Here is a 19,880-nt window from a genome sequence, read left to right as displayed (position 1 = left end):
CCGAGGCCCGGGTCGGCACGCGCGCTGCACGCGAGTGGGTCCGACTTTTAAGTGGGACCGACAATACCAGGTGTCGACTTGTTACTGGCTTCCGCCTGGCCGACGCGGCGGCTCGGAGTTTGGGTTTTTTCTCAAACACGTCCCTGAGTTTCCCTATATTTACAGAAAAACTTTTTCTCTCCAAATACAAAAAGATTCAGTGGGGGAAGGTATGTGTAAAAAAAATTAAATTTAAAATCAAGAGAAACCAAAATGAGTTACCAGGAATAAAAATTTAAAAAAATTTTAAATTTTAAAATAAATAAATAAAATAAAAAAATTCATATTAGGAATAAAATAAAAGAGGGTCTTGGGTGCTGAGCTTGCCGATTTCGGCTGTTTGGGATCCTCCTATAAAACACCGATCTCGGTCTTCACAGCCAACCACATCACCACCACAGCTCTCTGCCCTTCTCTCTCTCTCGCCCGCGCTTTGTCTCTCTCTCTCTCTCTCTCTAAAAAAACCTCTCTACTCTCTCTTTCTAAAACCCTTTGTCTATACTATTCCTTCTTCTCCTCACTCTTTCTGTGTCTGTGTTCATACTTCATAGTACTAGTCTCTTATTCTTTTGTGTTTTTTGGTTCTCTGAGTAAAAGAACACTGAAAACAAAGAAGAAGGAACTTAATTAAAACCTTGTTGTTATTCTTCTTCTTTCTTTCTCTTTTTCCTTCCTTAAAGCTTAAAGCTTGTTGCTTTCCGAGAAATTTCTCAGTTACTCTCTTGTTCTTCTATATTATGCTGTTAGATTCTCTTCTTTAAGGCTTCTCGCCGTGGCCTCCGTATTTCTTTGGTCTTTACTGCTCCCTCTTCTCCAGCTTTCGTAGGAGATTGCACACCTTTCCTCTTTAACTTTTTTTACCGGTTTTTTTTCTTCTTTTCTTTGTTTTTGCTCTTTATTCCCCTGCAACAATATCCAGAGGAATCAATCCTTTTTATTTTTTTTTATTTTTGGGGAGAAAGATTTAGTTTTTCCTGCAAATGCGAAGCTTAAGGTGAGGAAAGATTCAATCTTTCAAGTCATGGACTGTGATTTCTTCATGCCGTTGAAGCGCGCCGATCATGTCACTGTGGTCTCAAAGCCCTTGCCTTTCGGGAACTTGAAACCTGGAGCCATACCGGCACTGACGGCGTGCCCGAGGACAGTGCGGATCTCCTGCAACGACAACGACGCTACGGACTCATCCAGCGACGAAGACGATTGTCTGGAGATCCTCCGCCGTGGCCGGAGATACATTCATGAAATCCGATTCGAGGCGAGAGGGGCAGCGCCGGCGGTGACCAAGTCCACAAAAGGTAGTAAGAAGAAGAAGGTCGCGCCCACTCCAGCCACGGCACCGGCGTCTGGTGGCGCGACAAGGTTCCGGGGAGTGAGGCGGCGGCCATGGGGCAAGTACGCGGCGGAGATCCGTGACCCGTGGCGGCGGGTGCGAGTCTGGCTGGGAACCTTCAACACCGCCGAGGAGGCCGCTATGGTCTACGACTCCGCCGCCATCCAGCTCCGCGGCCCAGACGCCACAACCAACTTCTCCCGGCCACCGGCTCCGCCTCCGCCGGCTCGGGAGCCAGCCAACGTAACGTCATCCTCCGGTGGGTACGAATCCGGCGATGAGTCTCACGTCCTCTCCTCTCCCACCTCCGTCCTCCGTAACTTCTCTTCATCGTTGAACACTGATCCCGAGAAACACCAGAGCGCGCAGCCGCCGACGTCCGATTCGATTCCCGACAAAGACGTTTGCGGTAGCGATAGTGGTAATGTTACCGCGACAGTGACGATACCGGAGGACTTGGGCGAGTTCATGCCTTTTGAGGACGTGCCGCTCTACAATGACTTCCTCGGCTTCGGCGAGGTGGAGCCGAGGATCTTCGAGGACTCGGCTCAGATTGGCTTGTTCGCCGATGGCTTGGACGATGTATTGCCTGACTTCGGCTCGTCGACGTGGCAGGTTGACGATTACTTCCAGGATATTGGCGATCTTTTCCCGATCGAACCCCTTCCGGCGATCTAAAGAGTTTTTGGCTTTGGTTTCTCCTGCGCCGGGCGCCGATTAATCGGCCGGTTTTGGAAACGGCGACGGATGAGCGGCTCCCTCTGTTTTTTTTTAAATCCTTTCTATTTTTTTTTTTTTATTTTTTATTTTTAGTTTGTTTTTGTTTATCTTAAGTTAAGCAAGAAGTTTGTTTTATGGTAATCGAAAAAAGTTGGTATTATTGATATGTGTACCCCTTATCTTTCTAATATGTACACCTTCCCTTCCCTTCTCCTCCGTTATCTCGGGATATGGTTTCAACGTGACAGCGTGATTTGTGGGTGCACATGGTTCAAAGCCCTCGGGCTCCACAAAGGACGGCCCAATGGGTTGTAGCCCAGTCAATGAGGTCTGTTATGAAAAAAACAAAAAAACAAAAAAATAATTTATATATAAAAGCAAAGACAACGGGTGTGTTTATCGTGGCATGTCAGAATGGGCAAGAGACCCTTCCTTCCTTCCTTGCAAATTCTTGTTTCTTTGAAAATCCACTGAACAGTGAAAGTATCAAAGTACTGCGTGCATGTGTGTACACGTGAAGTTGGTGAACGTGTGAGAGATAATTAGTTTTCCAAACATAGGAAAGCATGGAGTAACTTTCAGGGAGGAGTGTTAAAAGAGTTACAATAGAGATATATCTCATCAGTCATTCAAGGATGTCCAATCAAAGAAGTGTCTCTTGTAGGCAATCAAGAGAAAAGGAGGAGAACGTTCTTCATCAAAAGTTTTGTTTTGTTGTATTTTTTTGGAAAATGTGAGAAACCCTAAAACTACTACACAGAGAAAGAGAGAAAAGAGAAAGCTTGGTGTGAAGTAAGTGGTGAGTGGTGACACTGGTTAGTGATTTGATCTCAACTACCAATGGGAAGAGATGGAGCAGCGTGGCATGAGATGTCAGACACTGTGGCCATTCTCATGCTATTTATTTAACATGCTAACCAACCCTAATCATGAGACCACTATTGTTCTTAAGGCATGCCTTGGAATGAACACCATTCTTCTCCTTCTTCTTCTTTGAACTTTCAACAACTCTTTAAGTTAGGATTAGTGAAATATTGATTAGAGTGAGCAATATTTTAATCTCATTATTTTTGCCACCCTTGTGTGTTTTTGTTTTGTGTGATTAATCATGATTGATTAGAACTAATTGTAATTAGGAGTGTGTTTGATGAGATTTGTCTGCTAGGAAAATAGCCATGACAAGCATTTTTTTGGCTTTTGGTGCAATGAGACAAGAGTTAGGCATTAGAATGTTATCGTTAGTTGTTAGGTTTATATTGGTTCGTCTAATTAATAGCTTTCTTATAATTTCTTTGGTTTCTAAGGTCACAACTTTTTACTATTTAGAGGAAAATATTCCTTGAGGAGAGAGAGAGAGAGTATATTTAGATTAATCATTAAGTAGAACTAGACGTTAAAGGTTCCCACAAATTAAATAAGATATTGGAAATCAGGTATATTCAAAGAAAAAATGGCCAATTACAAAGATGACACAAGCTAACTAATCATTAATTTCTTTAGTTTAACTACTTAATTAAGTGGTCCTGTATTTCTTAATCATTTCACTTTGTCTAGTGGCCCTCATTCTTCTCATATAATTTATATATGGTCATAGCTCAAATATCTTCATTCGCTAATTCAAACAGAATGAGACTTTTTGATCATTAAATATAAAAACCAAGAACTGCAACTCACAACTTTCATTCATTTCAATAATCAAATCTACTTAATAATATTTACACAGTTTGTATTAACAAATTCAAAATTAAAAGAATCCGACAAAATGTTTCAACTTAAAAAATTTGTAAAGCATCACAAAACCTAAATTTGATTAATTATAACATGATTATGGCCCATGAAAAAAGTGGAACCCATAAGAATGCAATTAGCAGACATAAATACAAAAACATGAACCTCAAAGCATAAGGACAATTGTTAATTAGGTGGCAACATATGAAATACACAGGGTTTATTCCAAGCATTCTTATCATTGGACTTGCTTGTATGCTCAAGAAGAATCTCTTTAAACTTAGATTCTCCAACCTTAGTGTTGTTCAGCTGGTGTTCTTTCTTATCTTGAAGGGGTGCTATCCTTGAATGAGTTTGGATTAGATTTTAAACCATTTTCTTGGGTTTGTGACCACCTCATCATCTTAATATATGCTTGTATCTCTTTTCAGTCTGGTAGCTAGGTGTAGTAGAGTGGAAAGTAGGTTCTCAATTTCTAGGAATTGAAAGGCTTGGAATTTATTGATTTGTGGGGGGTGTTTATGAGAAATGGATAAAAAGTAATTTTAATGCACATAGACAGTAAGTCAGTAACATTACTACAATAGTACTTTGTTTAAGAGCTTTACTTTCATTTATTTCATTATTTATTTTCTTTTGTTTGTTAAAAAGATAGAATGAGTAAAAAGTACAAGAAAGTGACACATGTAAAGGAAAACATAGCACGACAACAAGACAACAAAAGGACAAAGATATTAGAGTTGAACGAATCTTCTATGATATTTGTGAAGTCAGTTTGAGTAGCTTGAGTGGTTTCATAAAATGTGGGAAATTTAATGTTTACGTTACAGTTGGTTAATTTTGAAAACTTAAATTTTAACATACATAATTTTACATTAATTTGTAAACTTAATCGTTTATTTTCAACTTTTTCCCCCCCCTTTTTTTTTTTTCTCTAATATAAACCATATTTTATTACGACATAGATATTGTATTACCACATCTTATATAATGTTCTCTTTTGTTTCCTCTACTCTTTAGTGTTTAGTAAAGGATTGTTATATTTTTATCATTTTAATAGAAGTCATTTATCTATTTTTGCAAAAAAAAAAAATTTATTGTGGTTTAAATATCTAAATTTGATTGATTATATTATTATTATTATTATTATTATTATTATTATTATTATTTGAAAGATATGTAATTTACCCACCAACAAATGATTTTTATATTAAATAAATAATAATTTATTTTATAGAGCTTTGGATACAAGTGAAACATGTATATAGATTAATAATAAATAATAATTTGAAATAACATTTCTTTAATATGAGCAGGCTCAGTGGGCCATCTCCGCTCTTAGCTGGATGGCCCACAAAAGATCTCACAAGTGGTGACAAACCCAGGCCCATTGCTGCATTTCCACCACTCAACCTGCTAAGGATATCATCACTATAACAGTAAAACAAACACGAGAATCATGTTCAACTTTCATTGAAACAAGTGCACCACCAATCTCACACATGATTACACTACCACCTTATGATATAAAAATTCTTAAGCGGAAAAATAAAAATAAAAATACATCATCTGATTAAAAAATAGTAAAAATAAATAGTCTGAATAATAATAATAATAATAATAATAATAATAATAATAATCAGTAAGGAAGATGAGGAAGTTGGTTCATTGATGAGTGAATACATGGGTGAATGAAATGAATTTGGTGAGGAGAGAGAAGGGTTTACCAACCGACAAGACTGATGTGGAGCTGAAGTAAGAGACCTTTGTTTGGGGGAGGTGAAACCTGATAATTTTTCCATGCAATGACTTACATTTGGTCCATGCTTCCTACGTGGCCATGTTTCTCACGCTCAACCAACAGCATTCATCAATGCATGTACCACTCCCATGCATCTCCTTCACTTACATCTTCACTAGAGATGTTTAAATCCTGCCACATATAGACATCATTCATTGGACTTTGTTTTATTTGAGAAACTAGAAATCTGAAACAATGTGTAGAAGAACACATGATGGCACTGAAGATTTGTTAATACTGTTAATAAGAACAATTTCTGCATATTGATAAAACTTTACCTTTTGCATAGAATACATCTAAATGCTGAGGAAAGATTCTTTTTTGGTTTCTCTTCCTGAATGCCACTTGATGCAGCTGCAGTATAACAAGCATGCTAATAACTAAGAGAGCCGCATTCGTGAGTATGGCACTGAGATTATCTGATTTCGTATGTTTTTTAGGTGCTGATAATTTAGATAACAACATCTGGCATGGAAAAACAGACTCTGTGTCTTCACGAGAATTGCTGGACTGATTTCTTGGTATTTTCAATAGGTTTTACGAATTGTCGGTGGTAGAATGTACATCACTGACAAATGATAGAGATTCCTTGATGACTTTGTGCTTATTTCCTTGATGCTCAGAAAGTTTCATTGCCAGGACAATTTGGCAATGCTCCAATCATGTCAGTGCTCCATTGGGTCCTGCTTGCTGTTGAGACTGCACGGTCCGCAAACAACATTAGTTCATGTTTAATAACGGGAGTTAGAGATCATAATGTTGATTCACCCAAACTTTAAATATCATGCAAAGGGCACAAGCATTTCAGTATGACTAGAGACATTATAAATGAACCTAAGTTTTGTCACCAGATGAAGTTGATCTGTACAACATAATATGATAGAAAAGCATGTATAAAAGAATTAGCAAATTTCAGCTCCGTCTTTAAAAACAATAAAGCATGTCCTCAAATTTCAACGAACACAAGTTTGTAAATATTATCGACAAAAGTTGGGATGTACAACATAGCACCTCATAGCTTAAATCTTGCGAGAAAGAATTAAGTAGATGTAAGAGATATAATCCCGAAATCTAGCCATTCTAGAGAAATAAATCACATCACTTCTCCAGAAAAATTCTAACTTAATCCAGCAAAATTTCTAGGGCATCGACAACATAAACAATGAAGTTTAAACACCAGTTCAACTGCAATAAAGAGTTTTCAAAATAGTGGTTTTACTCTGTGTAAGATCTCTCCCACTATCCTTTACTGCAATCCAAAATCCAATAATCACTTCAGCCTTTAATCATGACTACTTATAATCATCAAACTTGGATGATCAGCTCCTTATGTGGTTATTTTCATCTGAAAATAAACATAAACAAAGCCATTCACATACCTAAATAAAACTAACCTATGCTTCCCAAAGTGACACTGAATTATCATTGTATAGACAATTCACCACATTTTCCATCCCTAAGCACTTGCAACTCAAATTCTCAAACTATTTTATGTTTCAGAGTTCTAAACAATATTGCATGAATTTTATCAATATAGATTGTTTAGACTAATTCTAAACATCAGAAAGTTTGAGGAATCAGTATCTCAACATCCACATGCCAAAGTAGAAGGAATCAGTATCTAAACATCCAAATGCCAAGTAGAGTTCAAGGCTAGGTTTCTACACTCTTGTCATGATTTAAGTTACTTTGTATCATGATCATTTATCTCCTCGTAGACCAGAATTAAAACCTTAAAGAAAGGGAAGCAAGAGAAAAGACAGAACATAAAAGGATTAGGACCTTACTAAGTGATATCCTGCTATATTTCATACCCCACCCTCTATTCCTTTAACGACTTTTCTGGCCAAATGTCCACTACGTCATATGTCAATTGACACTTCGAACAATAGCAGGAAATAGCCAGAAAAAGGTTATGTTTTGGTTGGTTATTTACTCTTCTTACATTCCATGGCAGTGGTACTGGTGGATTACTGGCATGATTTCTTCATTCCATTCAGCCAATACAATTCCATTGTTATTTTTTCCTTTAAACCAAAGGCTAAAGAACTACAACAACCACTTTCTCTGCTAACTTTCAGTAGTTTTTCTTCTAGAAAGAGTACACGATGGGCATCCAACAGCTTCCCTATCACAAACAATCTTCAATTTCCTCCAAGTTTAAGAAGCTATTCACATATAATCAATCAAAAATAAAAAAGCAAAAGATGAAACAACTTCTTTGAAGTTTTTGCTGATGGATCAATCAGGCAAGGAATAACAACACTATGAAGTTCAGCAACAAGAAAAGGACTCAAAGAAGTACAACAATTGACAGAATTGAAAAAACATTTCGCTCTATTAACCATGTAGAAAGAAAGAACAATCTAAAGATCCAAAGGTTCCATACTATTTCATCCATTCAACCAATTGCCCCAAAACCATAACTTTATCTCACACAAATTAACTCTAACATCAACAATTGTATCAAAATGCAAAAAAATTAAGCATATGAAGAATGGACGACCTCACATGAAGAACTCAAATTGGTCCTCCAGAATCTCAAGTGCGGCCCTTATGCCATTGAGGCTTCTAGCCTCCACCATGGGAGTAGCATGCGCGACCCGGAAAATCTTGAATAACAGGAACCATGGCCTCCTTCACCGGCCACCTCCACCTCACCCTGCTTCATCGCCGGCTATGTCTTGTCGAAGGCCTTGACGGATTGAAGAAAGTGAGACCTAGAGATGGCGTGGATAGAATCGTTTACCTCGTCGTGGAGGTCCAATATCTTCTCCAGCACCATCTCCATCTCCATCTCCATCTCCATCTCCTCGAAATCCATCTCCAAATTCACGAAGCAAAACAAGGGTTGGTGTTGGGGCTTCAATGGTTGGACATGCAGTCGAGAGAGGGAAAGGGCAAACGGTGATAAAAATATAATTTGCACATATACCCTCTAAAAAGTTTAATTTAGATCTTTTGATCTTAAATAATTAGAAACTTTTCAGGGGCATTGATGAAAAACATTTGGCAAGGGTTTTTTTACATTCAACCCCGAAATAGATGTCCATCGGTTTTCCATTTGTTAATCCTTAATATATACTTAAAATGAAATTAAAAATTTGATTAGTTGATATTTTTGAAAAGTGAGAAAATGGTAATAATTTCTTTATTTTAAAGCGGTGTCAAGTGAAAAAGTGTTATAATTAATAATGAATAGAAAATGACAGAGACCTATATATATATATATATATTTTTTTGACACCTTAAACTAAAAAAAATAAGGGTGTATACACTTGAGATTAATCATTTTTCTTATCTGCTCTCACATGAGAACATGGGAATTAAGTGACAAGCTAGAACTTACACCGAAGATCCGTTACCACTATACGTTTTTAGCAATGTTTGAACTGAAAATTTCTTAAATGTCTCACATTTATTTTCCACAATCAAGATAATTTTTTTAATTACTTTCCATAATTTATGCCATGAAAATCAGCATTATCTCAACTACATTTTGATTTACAATTTGCTTTATTAAAGACGGCAGAAGATAAAAATGCAATTAAGAAAAAAAAAAAGTATAAAATTTAAAAGATTTCTCAATATTCTCAAGCAGAAGGCTTGACATTGATTCTGAACTTCTGGCCAGCCTCACAGTGCATCCCTACACCACAAAAGTAGTAATGCATTCCAGGCTCAGTGAGTTCCAGCACTGTTGGTCCCATATAGTACATTCCGATCACCTCCGTCTGCCTGCAAGCATCGAAGTCACTCTTTGTCACCTCCACCACACTATGCACGCTAGTCGTGTGAGGAAAAGCTAACAAACAAATTAATACATTTATTATAATTAGACTCAAAATATTAAAATAAATTATTCATGCTAGAACAAAATTAATTCTACTGTGTATGCATGGGAAAAAAAAATTTACTTAATTTGTCGCCAACTGTGAAGGTACGAGCATCAGCCCAATCTTGATAAAAGGATTTGGTTTGGGGAATTTGCCATCCAAAGTCCTCGCCGCCGACGGTGTGCTCAGTTGCGGCCATGGACAGGCTGAATATGCAAGCCATTAATCCTGATACAAAGATCAAATAGGTGTGCACTCCTGCCATGTTTTTTTGCCTTTTGTTTTTTCTTCACCTCTTGGCACGGTGTTCTTTGGTCTCTATATTATAGGATTAAAATAGAGAAGGTTATGGTTTTGTTTACTGTAATTAGCATTGAGATTTTACTATAATTATGAAAAATCAATGACCATTAGGAGAGAGAGAGAGAGAGAGAGACCGGTTTGAAAAGGTCAGGTTGCTCGTTTAATTCCTTGGAGAACCATAATAAGTGGGAATTGTTTGGATAACCTCATTCCAGTGAACCATATTTACAGTTCATGCTTTTTAAGAAGAATATATATATATATATATATATACAAAATCAGGAACTACATTAATATCAATATAAAATAATACACAATCAGAAACTATTAAATGCATTACTGTAATGTAATATATAGCATGAGTTTCAGATATATATTTTAATTAATTGTTTCACTAATTAATTCCAAATCTCTATCTTAGTTCGGTAGTTCCTAACCAGCTCATCGCCAAAAGGTATAATACTCCAAAATTCATCTAAATCATTGAGACCATGATGAAACAAAGTTAGGTATATCCAAAATTAGATCTCGCTCAATACTCAGTAAATAACGCTGAAACTTAGTTATAAACGCCATGCTATTAATTAGTACTATGTACCACTATAAATTAATTAAGAGGGCCAGCCTTCCCTCCAACCTCATCACAAACAAGATAAGAAAGCAGCAGAGCAACTCCAAGATGTCGGACTCACCGAACTTGGCGGTGCTCAAAGCGCTTGACACTGCCCGCACGCAATGGTACCACATAACTGCTATTGTGATCGCCGGCATGGGCTTCTTCACTGACGCCTATGACCTCTTCTGCATCTCCACTGTCTCCAAGCTCCTCGGCCGCCTCTACTACTCAGTACCAGGCGACTCAAAGTTAGGAAAGCTCCCAAAAGACGTGAACAATGCTGTCGTGGGGGTGGCTCTGGTTGGCACTCTCATGGGACAACTAGTTTTTGGCTGGTTGGGTGACAAGCTCGGCAGGAAGAAGGTATATGGTATCACTCTCATCTTGATGGTCATATGTGCTTTATCCTCAGGCCTTTCCTTTGGAACCACACCCAAGGCAGTCATGGGTACTCTATGCTTCTTTCGGTTCTGGCTCGGCTTCGGTATCGGCGGTGATTACCCTCTTTCGGCCACTATCATGTCTGAGTATGCAAACAAGAAGACTCGTGGTGCGTTCATCGCTGCAGTATTCGCCATGCAAGGCGTTGGAATCATCTTTGCAGGGTTTGTCTCCATGATCCTCTCCGGCGTTTTCCTTCACTACTATCCTGCCCCTAAGTTCTCTGAAGATCCATGGAGATCAACACAAAGACAGGCTGACTTTCTCTGGAGGATTGTTCTCATGCTTGGTGCTATGCCGGCGATTGTCACCTTCTACTGGAGAATGAAAATGCCGGAGACGGGCAGGTACACAGCCATCATTGCTGGTAATGCTAAACAAGCAGCTCTCGACATGGGGAAGGTGATGGATGTTGAGATTGAAGCTGAGCAAGAGAAGGTGGCGCAGTTCAAGACTTCAAACGATTACACTCTATGGTCAGCTGAGTTCTTTCGCCGCCATGGCATGCACTTAATAGGAACCATGACCACTTGGTTCCTCCTTGACATCGCATTCTATAGCCAGAACCTGACACAAAAAGATATCTTTCCAGCCATTCATCTCACCAGTGCTGCTACTGAGGTGAATGCACTGCAAGAAGTATATGAGACCTCACGAGCCATGTTCATTGTTGCACTCTTTGGGACCTTCCCTGGCTACTGGTTCACCGTGGTACTCATTGAGAAGATGGGGAGGCATCTCATTCAACTCATTGGTTTCTTCATGATGTCAGTGTTCATGTTGATAATGGGGCTCAAGTATGACTATTTGAAGAAGGAGAGTCCTAAGCTTTTTGCTATGTTGTATGGATTGACCTTCTTCTTCGCCAACTTTGGACCTAATAGCACCACCTTTGTTTTACCGGCGGAGTTGTTTCCGACGAGAGTGAGGTCGACGTGCCATGCATTGAGTGCAGCGGCGGGGAAGGCTGGGGCCATAGTTGGAGCTTTCTTTGTGCAGAGTTACACGTTGAATGGGACGTCCAAGTCAATCAAAGGAGCCCTTATAGGGCTTGCATTCACTAACATTCTGGGCTTCTTTTGCTCCTTCTTGGTGACTGAGACCAAGGGGAGATCACTGGAGGAGATTTCAGGGGAGGATGGGAGAATGGAAGCTCATGCTAAAGGTGGTGCAGGTAATGAGAGTGCTGTTTATTAGGGTTCATATATGCATTGCATGCTATTATTATATACTATGTTGTTTTATTAGTTTATATGTGTGTCATGTTATATTACTTGTCATAGAATAAGTGGCACATATAGTAGTAATTAACACAGTGTCAGTACTGTGTGCATGTGCTCTTTGTTTGGTTTTGTGTACGTTTTCTAAGTTTAAAGATAAGAAGAAATGTAAGTGAGTTCATATGAACCTTATCTATGTATTTTCCCTGTTATATGTTATGTGATTTGTAATATTTCATGGCTCAAATTTTCATTTGAATGATAGATATTCTATTTGGCAGAGTTATGTGTCCCTTGTATAGCTGCAGAACAATATATATATATATATATATAATAGATTGATAAGATAGAAAGGGGAATTGCAGGAGAAATGTAAAATTATGTGAGAGATTTGATCCTCTTAATATATATATATATACATATATTAACTAATAACTAGGTTATATAAGACTTTGCTATCTATGTAAATAGCTGTTGCCTTTAAATTATTGAATACTTAATTTATTTTTCATCGTACCTGGCATGGTTTTTTAAATATAAAAAAACTTAATTAACGTTAAACTCCTCCGATAAACGACTTCCTAAGTACAAATCCGAACTTGTTCAGCCATAATTTGAAAAATCAGTCAGTGAGCTTCTGTCAGTACAAATTGCAAAGTTAAAGAAAAGATGTCCTCTAATTTAAATTGTTGGAATTTTCACAATAGCAATGTGCATATAGGACTATCTTCAGTTATTTTTATCCTTCACCTAGGTTGCATTTGGTGCGTGGAAAAGTAGAAAACGTTTTTCCTCTGAAAATAACACATGAGAATCATTATAATTGGTAGATTTTTTTTTTTTTTGGTTAGAAAATAACTTTGTCATGGAAAACAAATTCGATGAGGAAAAATAATTCCCTTACTAAAAAGTTTTTTTTTGAAAAAATAGATAAATCATATTCATTCAAAAAAACAGAAGAGCCACCAGAGTGGCAACACTAAATAATGAGAAGGTTGGATCTTATAAAAAGGAAAATTAGCATAATTTTTTTAACCAAAATACTCTTAATTTTTTAAAATTATTTTTCCACATTTTATTATTATTTTAAAACATTTTATTTATAAATTTTATTTATTTATTATTATTTTAATATCATAATTTAAAACATTTTATTATTATTACTATTTAATATCCAAAATATTTTATACATTTAAAAACACTTTATTATTATTATTATTATTATTATTTATTTATTTAAAAAAATATTTTATTTACATATTTAATATTAAAAACAATGTATACATTTAAAAACATTTTATTTTTATTTTAATATTAAAAATTGATTGATAAGTTGTTGATAAATAAGTCAAAAAATTCTTAAAAATATCTTCAAATGCAAACACATAAATACTATTTTCTCATCAATTTAATCAAAATTTTCAAAACATATCAGACAAAAATAAAAAAAATTATTTTTTCAGTAATTGCTTTCCTAACAATTACTTTCTCATCAACCCTAGCGTTCTCATCAGGAAATCTACTTATTCATGGTCAAAGTAATGATGAATTTAAATTTCAGAATCTCTTGACAAGTTTAGCATCTTGAACTGTCATTTGCTGTATATGCTCTGAAAACTTCAGATCTGCCCAAGAGATTTCAATCCAGACCTGGCCTACCACAATTGGATTTTTATCAATTTGCAAGTAAGTTCAGTTTTCTTGTGAATTACCATGAAATTCATGTTGGATTTTGGGCAATATATATACACAAATATATATATGTATGTATATTACTGCTTGTAAAGGCATGTTGCACTCCAAGTCTTCATGCACAGGTCATGATTTCAACCACCAATTCAATACCATGTTCATATGTTTTCATTAAGCTTTTCAAGGACGGATATGGTCAAATGGTATCTACATCATAAATAACAGCAGAACCAGTCAAAGAAAAATCCAACAGAACATGACCAAATGAATGCATGCCACAGCTCAGTGAATCACATGAACAACTCATGAGACATTTTCCACAAAATGAGAAAAAAGAAATATATAACTTAAATTAGCACAATGTATTAACAGCAACAAGGACTAGTCATAAACAATCCAACCATAATAACCCCTAAAACATGAGTAAATTATATAATTATGAACCCTGAACATCAAACACCAAACATCATCTCACTCTCTACTAGGCTCTACCCTACCATAAACCAATCCAATGACCTTGAAGAGCAAGCTCAGAAGAGCTTGTAGGGAGAGGAAGCATCCAATGGGTGGATGAGATAAGTGAGAACCAATGCCACCAACATCAGCACATATGCTATCCCTTGATCTATTGATGTTCCTGAAAAAAACAACAAGTTTCTTTAGTTCATCAGGACAAGCATTGCAAAAAAATCAGAGTTATTTATATGTTTCAATAACTTTTAAGTACTTTTTGGGTTTTACAGATAAAATTTCACAGCAAAAAATAAACAATAACACAAGCGAGATCTGGTTTTCCCTTCAAAAAAATACAACTTTTAACTCAGTTTCTTCTCAATTTTGGGAAACTCTTACGTTTGTCTTAATGATTTTCAAATAGAATCACAATCATAAGAGCATAACCAATAAACAACATCTAATTTTCCCTCAAGAAATAAAAGATACAAATACATTAACTTTTAATAATTTCCATCTCAGATTGTGAATCTCTGCATCTGAAAAATCTAAACTTGAGCCACAGAAACAAGAAATCTTGAGCATTGGAATCAGTGCTGCAATCTCTTGTATATATATATATATATCAAAGAATGCCCACAAACCAAACAAATCTATATCTACAGCATTTGAAAAATAAAAAGAAAAAATAAAACTAGAATACATTTTCTTCTCATGTTCAAAGATTTAAAATTTTTGGGCAATCAATATACGCCAGAAATGAAATTCACAATGATAATCAAAACAAATCTTATTTAACCTAAAAAAATCTTTTTCACCACCTATTACTGCATCTCTGCATTTCAAAATCAAATCTCAAGCCACTACAGCAAGAAATCATAAACACTGGAATCCGCATTGCAATTTCTTCAAATCTCATCCAAAATTTTTTTTTCAAAAACCTAAAAACCAAACAAATTCATATTCACAAACAAAATCTAAGATCTCAGAAAAAAATCACTGGCAAACGGAACAAACCATCACTGGCCGGGGCTGGAGCCGGAGCCTGCGCTTGCGCCTGCACGGCAGGGTAAGACAATAGCGAAAATGAAAGCAGCAGCGACCATGAAACCAAAAGGAAACCTGGGAATCACCGCCATTGCTCACTAGAACTCTCTCAGATCTCTCTCTTTCTCTCAAAAGCAAGGAGAGATTGGAGAAGAGAAGAAGGCGATGAACGCGAGAACCCGGCTCTATGGTTTGGATTTCTAGGGCTCCCAAGGCCTTTGTTTATGGTTTTTATAAAGAGAGAGAGTAGACAAGAAGGCGACAAAAAAAGTGGGGTTTATTCCCCCGTGGTGATGTGGGACCCACGCCCATGTGCTTGGCCAGCCTGGTTACCATTGGGACCCATTATGTCCTACGTGGCTCGACTTCATTGGTTCCCACTGCCTTATCACTTGAACGGCTCTGAGGATTTAAATTTTAAATTTTGAATTCTGAGAATTAAAATGATAAATGATGGTGGACAACTAGAAGAAGATTCAATTCCCGGTTTATTCATATTTAATTAATTATTTAAAAATTAATTTTAAAAATAAAAATATATTTTGATAATTATATATATTCTAATATTTTAAAAATGATAAAAATAAGATTCGGATGCTACAACCTCATCATCAAAATAAGGAATAAAGATGAAAAAACAAGTGTGAAATGGTCTTAAATACTCAACAAATATTTATGCATTGTGTGCGTTTTGAAGCTCAATCTCTGGTGTTTTTTTGAAAATAAATATTTTATATAGAGAGTTCAGAACGAATGAACCAAAAAACCATTTTATAATCCAAAAATATAATAGAAAAATAAATAATTTGAAATTTCTAACTATCACCGTGGCTGTTATATTTGTAAAAAAAAATTAAATAATAGAGATCAAGAATATATTACAACATACATTGTCAATAATCATAAGGTAGATGATGACAAATTAAAAAAATAAAAAAATAAGCCCCTAAAATTGCTCACGGAAAACACGCTCATTATAGACTTTTAAAAAAATATAAGGTTTTATTTTTATTTTAATTTGTACTTTTAATATATTCTCGATTAATCATGGATATGAGGGCTCTTATTAACATGTTGCAACTCGGATTAGACACCATATAATAATTGATTGTTGGGTTGGCAATGGCATCACTGGTTGGTCATGTTGCATGTGCGTAACATGGTGGCAAATATCAAATATAGGGTTGAGATGGGGAACATCCAATCCAATCCAATCCAATCAAATTATATTTTAATTTTGGCAATGACCTCAATTTTATTTAATCCACTTTGTTCTCCTGATTTAATTTAACACATACACATTTAAATAGATCTTCAATTCTAAATTATTTTTATATGTTCTATTATTATTATTATTATTATTATTATTATTATTATTAATGTTCAGTAATCTCATTCGGCTAATTTTCTTATTATTTTCTTAACGTCTTCATTTTCCGGTTTTCATTAATCTTGAAATATTAAAATATAGATATGTGTTAGTTTGAAAATAAATAAATAATAAACCAGAGAGCGCAGAATCTTGGAAGAGATGTTTTGTATAATTGATTGATGGGTTGGCATCACTGGTTGGTCATATTGCCTGTGATTACCCCCCAAAAAAAAAAGTTTTAATGTGGTTTGTGTTATAAACAAATATTTTTAATGGATGCTTACTGTAGCAATTTCACTGTAGCAGCCGGCATTACTATAGTAACTTCTAGGTATCATCATGTAGCAGTGCAACAACTCATGTAGACTGACCCATATAGATCTTGTATGTCGCCATGACGTCTATTCTTATTCCACTAACTAGGGGTATTTTTGGACCGTCGGATCGAATCGATCCACGGCCGTTCATTCAACTCTTGTAACCCTATAAATACCCCCTCATTTTGTATACTTTGAGATAAAAAAAGAAAGAGAAGAAAAAGAAAAGAGAGAAATAAAAGAAGAAAGAAGAAGAAGTTAATTCTTCAAGGTTTTTGGGTTTTGGTAAATACTCTGGTTCTCTATTATTATTACTATCTTTACATCTATAACATATATATTCTTAACACGTTATCGCATCGAATTTGCTCATATGATTTTTAATTTTCTTTAGCTTATCTAATATATATGTTATATATGTGGAACCCATTTCTAACATTTCGAATGCAAGAAGGTTCGACTGAGTAATATAATACTAGCAAACCATACATTTTATTTAATACATAATTTCGATTTTTCTTAGAAGCATACATAAAAAACATACAGTACTAAATCCACTAAGGCTAATATTACCATTACTTTTAAAATAAACAAGAAAAATAATAATATTATTATTACAATGAGGTTTACTATCAAATCCAAAATCTTCCGGTATAATCTTCCCCAAGTCCGCCATGGTAAGCCTCGGGATCCCGCAAGCGGTAAAAAACTCCACCGGGCGAACCTCCGACCCTTTCTCTTCTCCATGCCCGTCCTCTCTTCCCGTCGGCCCTCCTCCCAGCTTGGTCGGATTTCTCCGCCCGGCCGGCCTTTCTTCAGTCGGCCCCTACTTTCTTCTCTCCCTTATCTTTACTTCTTCTTCCATTTTAACTTATAATCACTTTCAAACAAATTTTTAATTCCCAATCTTTCGCAATAATTGCGATTAGTATGAACAGATACCATATACATGAGCAGATCGCAGTACATGAGCAGATCCAGTATACATGAATAGTATGCGTGCATGAGCAGATCCAGTATACATGAGCAGATATAGATGCTTTATGTTTTTGATTCAGTACTCTCTATTCTAATTACATGTTGTATTATTATTTTTGAAGAGAAAATGGCAAATATTGCAAAAAGAGAATTTGAGGCCCTTAGAATCTGGGAGCAATTATATATCCCCGGAGCCTCGATATCAAGCTCCATCCGAAAGCAAGAAACCCGAGTAAAAACTATTGAGGGCTAATAGCAATGAGCCTAGTGATAACAAGTGAAGGCCTTAATATTTATAAGGCATCATATTGATGATGGCCTGAAAAATGAATACTTGACCATTGAGGATCCACGAGGATTGTGGTTATCCCCGAAAGAGATTTGAACATCTCGAGAATGGTCTACTTGCCCAAAGCACGCAATGATTGGTCAAGCCTCGTGTTTCAAGATTTTAAAAGCGTGCGAGAATATAATTCGAGTCGTTTAAAAATTGTTTTCAGATTTGCCGTCTCGTGGAGAAAGCATGATGTGAAGGAATGATGCTCGGGAAAAACATTTACAACATTTCACGCATCGAAATGTTATATTACAACAACAATATAGAGAAAAGAATTTTTACAAAAATTCTCGAATTAATTTCTTGTCTCCTGCGGCGGAGCAAAACAATGAATTGTTGATGCGGAATCATCAATCTCGACCATCTGGATCGACTCACTGCTGTAAATTAATTTTGGGCAAAGAAGATGGCGTGGTCGCGTGCTAGTTTTTAAAAACCGCGGATGGAGGAAATTATGGTGGTCGAGGACTACGCGGTCGTGGTGGGGGCCGAAATAATATCGGACCACGCGATAACAGAATTGATGTACATCAACAAAAGCAACAAAGCCACAAGATGGGGTTAGAGACAAAGAAAGATACATGCTATCGTTGTGTCCTGGAAGGTCATTGGTCCGAAATTTGCGGGGACCCCAAAACATTTTTGATCCATCTTTACCAAGAATCACTTAAAAACAAGAAAGGTAAAGATATTGAGACAAATTTTCTCTGACAACCCCATAGTTGATCCAATTGAGGATAATTCCATAAATAATTTAAATGTAGTCGAAAAATACATATTTAGATATGTCAGATTTCCTTATAGACTAGTTTGTAATATGTCTTTATGTTTTATTAAATTATGTTTTTCTTTTGTTTTGTTAGAATATGACTGATGATGAATGCATTATTGATTGCGGGACAACGCATACTATTTTTGACAAGAAAAAATATTTTTATATCCTTATCAATGAGAAAGGCATATATAGCCACAATAGCAGGGGTCATCGGACCGGTTGAAGGTTCGGAGAAAGCGGCGTTGATGTTGCTAAATGGAACATCCTTGCAGATAAAAAATGCTCTCTATTCCCCTAAGTCTAGGAGGAACCTTTTAAGCTTTAAAGATATACGTCTCAATGGATATCATTTAGAGGCGGTTGATAAGGAAGGAAAAAGAATATCTTTATATTACACAAGTCATTTCATGCCAAAAAGCGTGTACTTGAAAGCTTTCCCGTATATCCTCGGGATTATATTTTACACGTATTAAAGTGATGGAATCACATACGGTATTAACCCGGGAAGGTTAATGACCCGGAGATATTTAAAAATATGGCATGAAAGACTTGGACATCCGGGATGCTATTATGTTGCTACCGGATTATTACTAGTTCTCATGGACACCCATCTGAAGGATTATAAAAATCCTAACACATAATGAATATGCATGTTCAGCATGTTCAATGGGAAAGCTAATAACCAGACCTTCTATAACAAAAGTGACTGGTGAATCTCCTAAATTTTTAGAAAGAATACAAAGAGACATTTGTGGACCAATACATCCGTCGTGTGGACCATTTAGGTATTTTTATGGTTTTAATCGATGCATCGACTAGATGGTCCCATGTTTCACTTCGTCTACAAGGAATGTAGCATTTTGCAAGGTTATTGG

General features: G+C 36.1%; 4 protein-coding genes and 1 long non-coding RNA gene across 5 annotated transcripts; 2 read left to right on the top strand and 3 right to left on the bottom strand.

Moving 5' to 3' along the window:
* Positions 1-438: 438 nt before the first annotated feature.
* LOC120260764 (ethylene-responsive transcription factor CRF1-like) lies at positions 439-2,136 on the top strand. Its single transcript, XM_039268326.1, has one exon. The coding sequence runs from the start codon at positions 1,061-1,063 to the stop codon at positions 2,045-2,047; it is 987 nt and encodes a 328-aa protein (XP_039124260.1). The 5' UTR covers positions 439-1,060; the 3' UTR covers positions 2,048-2,136.
* A 3,141-nt stretch (positions 2,137-5,277) lies between these two features.
* On the bottom strand, positions 5,278-8,494 carry LOC120260832. The gene is made up of 3 exons (XR_005536503.1): positions 8,125-8,494; positions 5,897-6,317; positions 5,278-5,750 (listed from the first exon to the last, which is right to left on the bottom strand). It is a non-coding gene; the product is annotated as an uncharacterized LOC120260832 (long non-coding RNA).
* A 717-nt stretch (positions 8,495-9,211) lies between these two features.
* LOC120260126 (uclacyanin 1-like) lies at positions 9,212-9,677 on the bottom strand. The gene is made up of 2 exons (XM_039267564.1): positions 9,536-9,677; positions 9,212-9,423 (listed from the first exon to the last, which is right to left on the bottom strand). Exons 1-2 carry the CDS (start codon positions 9,675-9,677, stop codon positions 9,212-9,214), a joined length of 354 nt encoding a protein of 117 aa, XP_039123498.1.
* Positions 9,678-10,386: 709 nt separating this feature from the next.
* On the top strand, positions 10,387-12,267 carry LOC120261795 (low affinity inorganic phosphate transporter 4-like). The gene has a single exon (XM_039269780.1). It carries the CDS (start codon positions 10,437-10,439, stop codon positions 12,009-12,011), a length of 1,575 nt encoding a protein of 524 aa, XP_039125714.1. The 5' UTR covers positions 10,387-10,436; the 3' UTR covers positions 12,012-12,267.
* Positions 12,268-14,051: 1,784 nt separating this feature from the next.
* Positions 14,052-15,446, bottom strand: LOC120260643 (arabinogalactan protein 41-like). The gene is given in 3 exon segments (XM_039268172.1): positions 14,052-14,363; positions 15,197-15,233; positions 15,235-15,446. Coding segments are annotated over 3 exon segments (228 nt in total). The 5' UTR covers positions 15,319-15,446; the 3' UTR covers positions 14,052-14,256.
* Between the last annotated feature and the right edge of the window lie 4,434 nt (positions 15,447-19,880).

This window comes from Dioscorea cayenensis, chromosome 5 (assembly GCF_009730915.1).
Source record: "Dioscorea cayenensis subsp. rotundata cultivar TDr96_F1 chromosome 5, TDr96_F1_v2_PseudoChromosome.rev07_lg8_w22 25.fasta, whole genome shotgun sequence".
In the NCBI taxonomy this organism is placed as follows: Eukaryota; Viridiplantae; Streptophyta; class Magnoliopsida; order Dioscoreales; family Dioscoreaceae; genus Dioscorea; species Dioscorea cayenensis.
This window is presented reverse-complemented; position numbering and strand designations above follow the sequence as displayed.

Excerpts from the sequence above, each read along its gene's own strand:
- LOC120260764 (XM_039268326.1), top strand. The coding sequence starts at position 1,061 with ATGGACTGTGATTTCTTCATGCCGTTGAAGCGCGCCGATCATGTCACT.
- LOC120260126 (XM_039267564.1), bottom strand. The coding sequence starts at position 9,677 with ATGGCTTGCATATTCAGCCTGTCCATGGCCGCAACTGAGCACACCGTC. Across the intron at positions 9,424-9,535 it reads CACAGTTGGCGACAAATTAA|CTTTTCCTCACACGACTAGC; the intron begins GTAAATTTTTTT and ends TTTGTTTGTTAG.
- LOC120261795 (XM_039269780.1), top strand. The coding sequence starts at position 10,437 with ATGTCGGACTCACCGAACTTGGCGGTGCTCAAAGCGCTTGACACTGCC.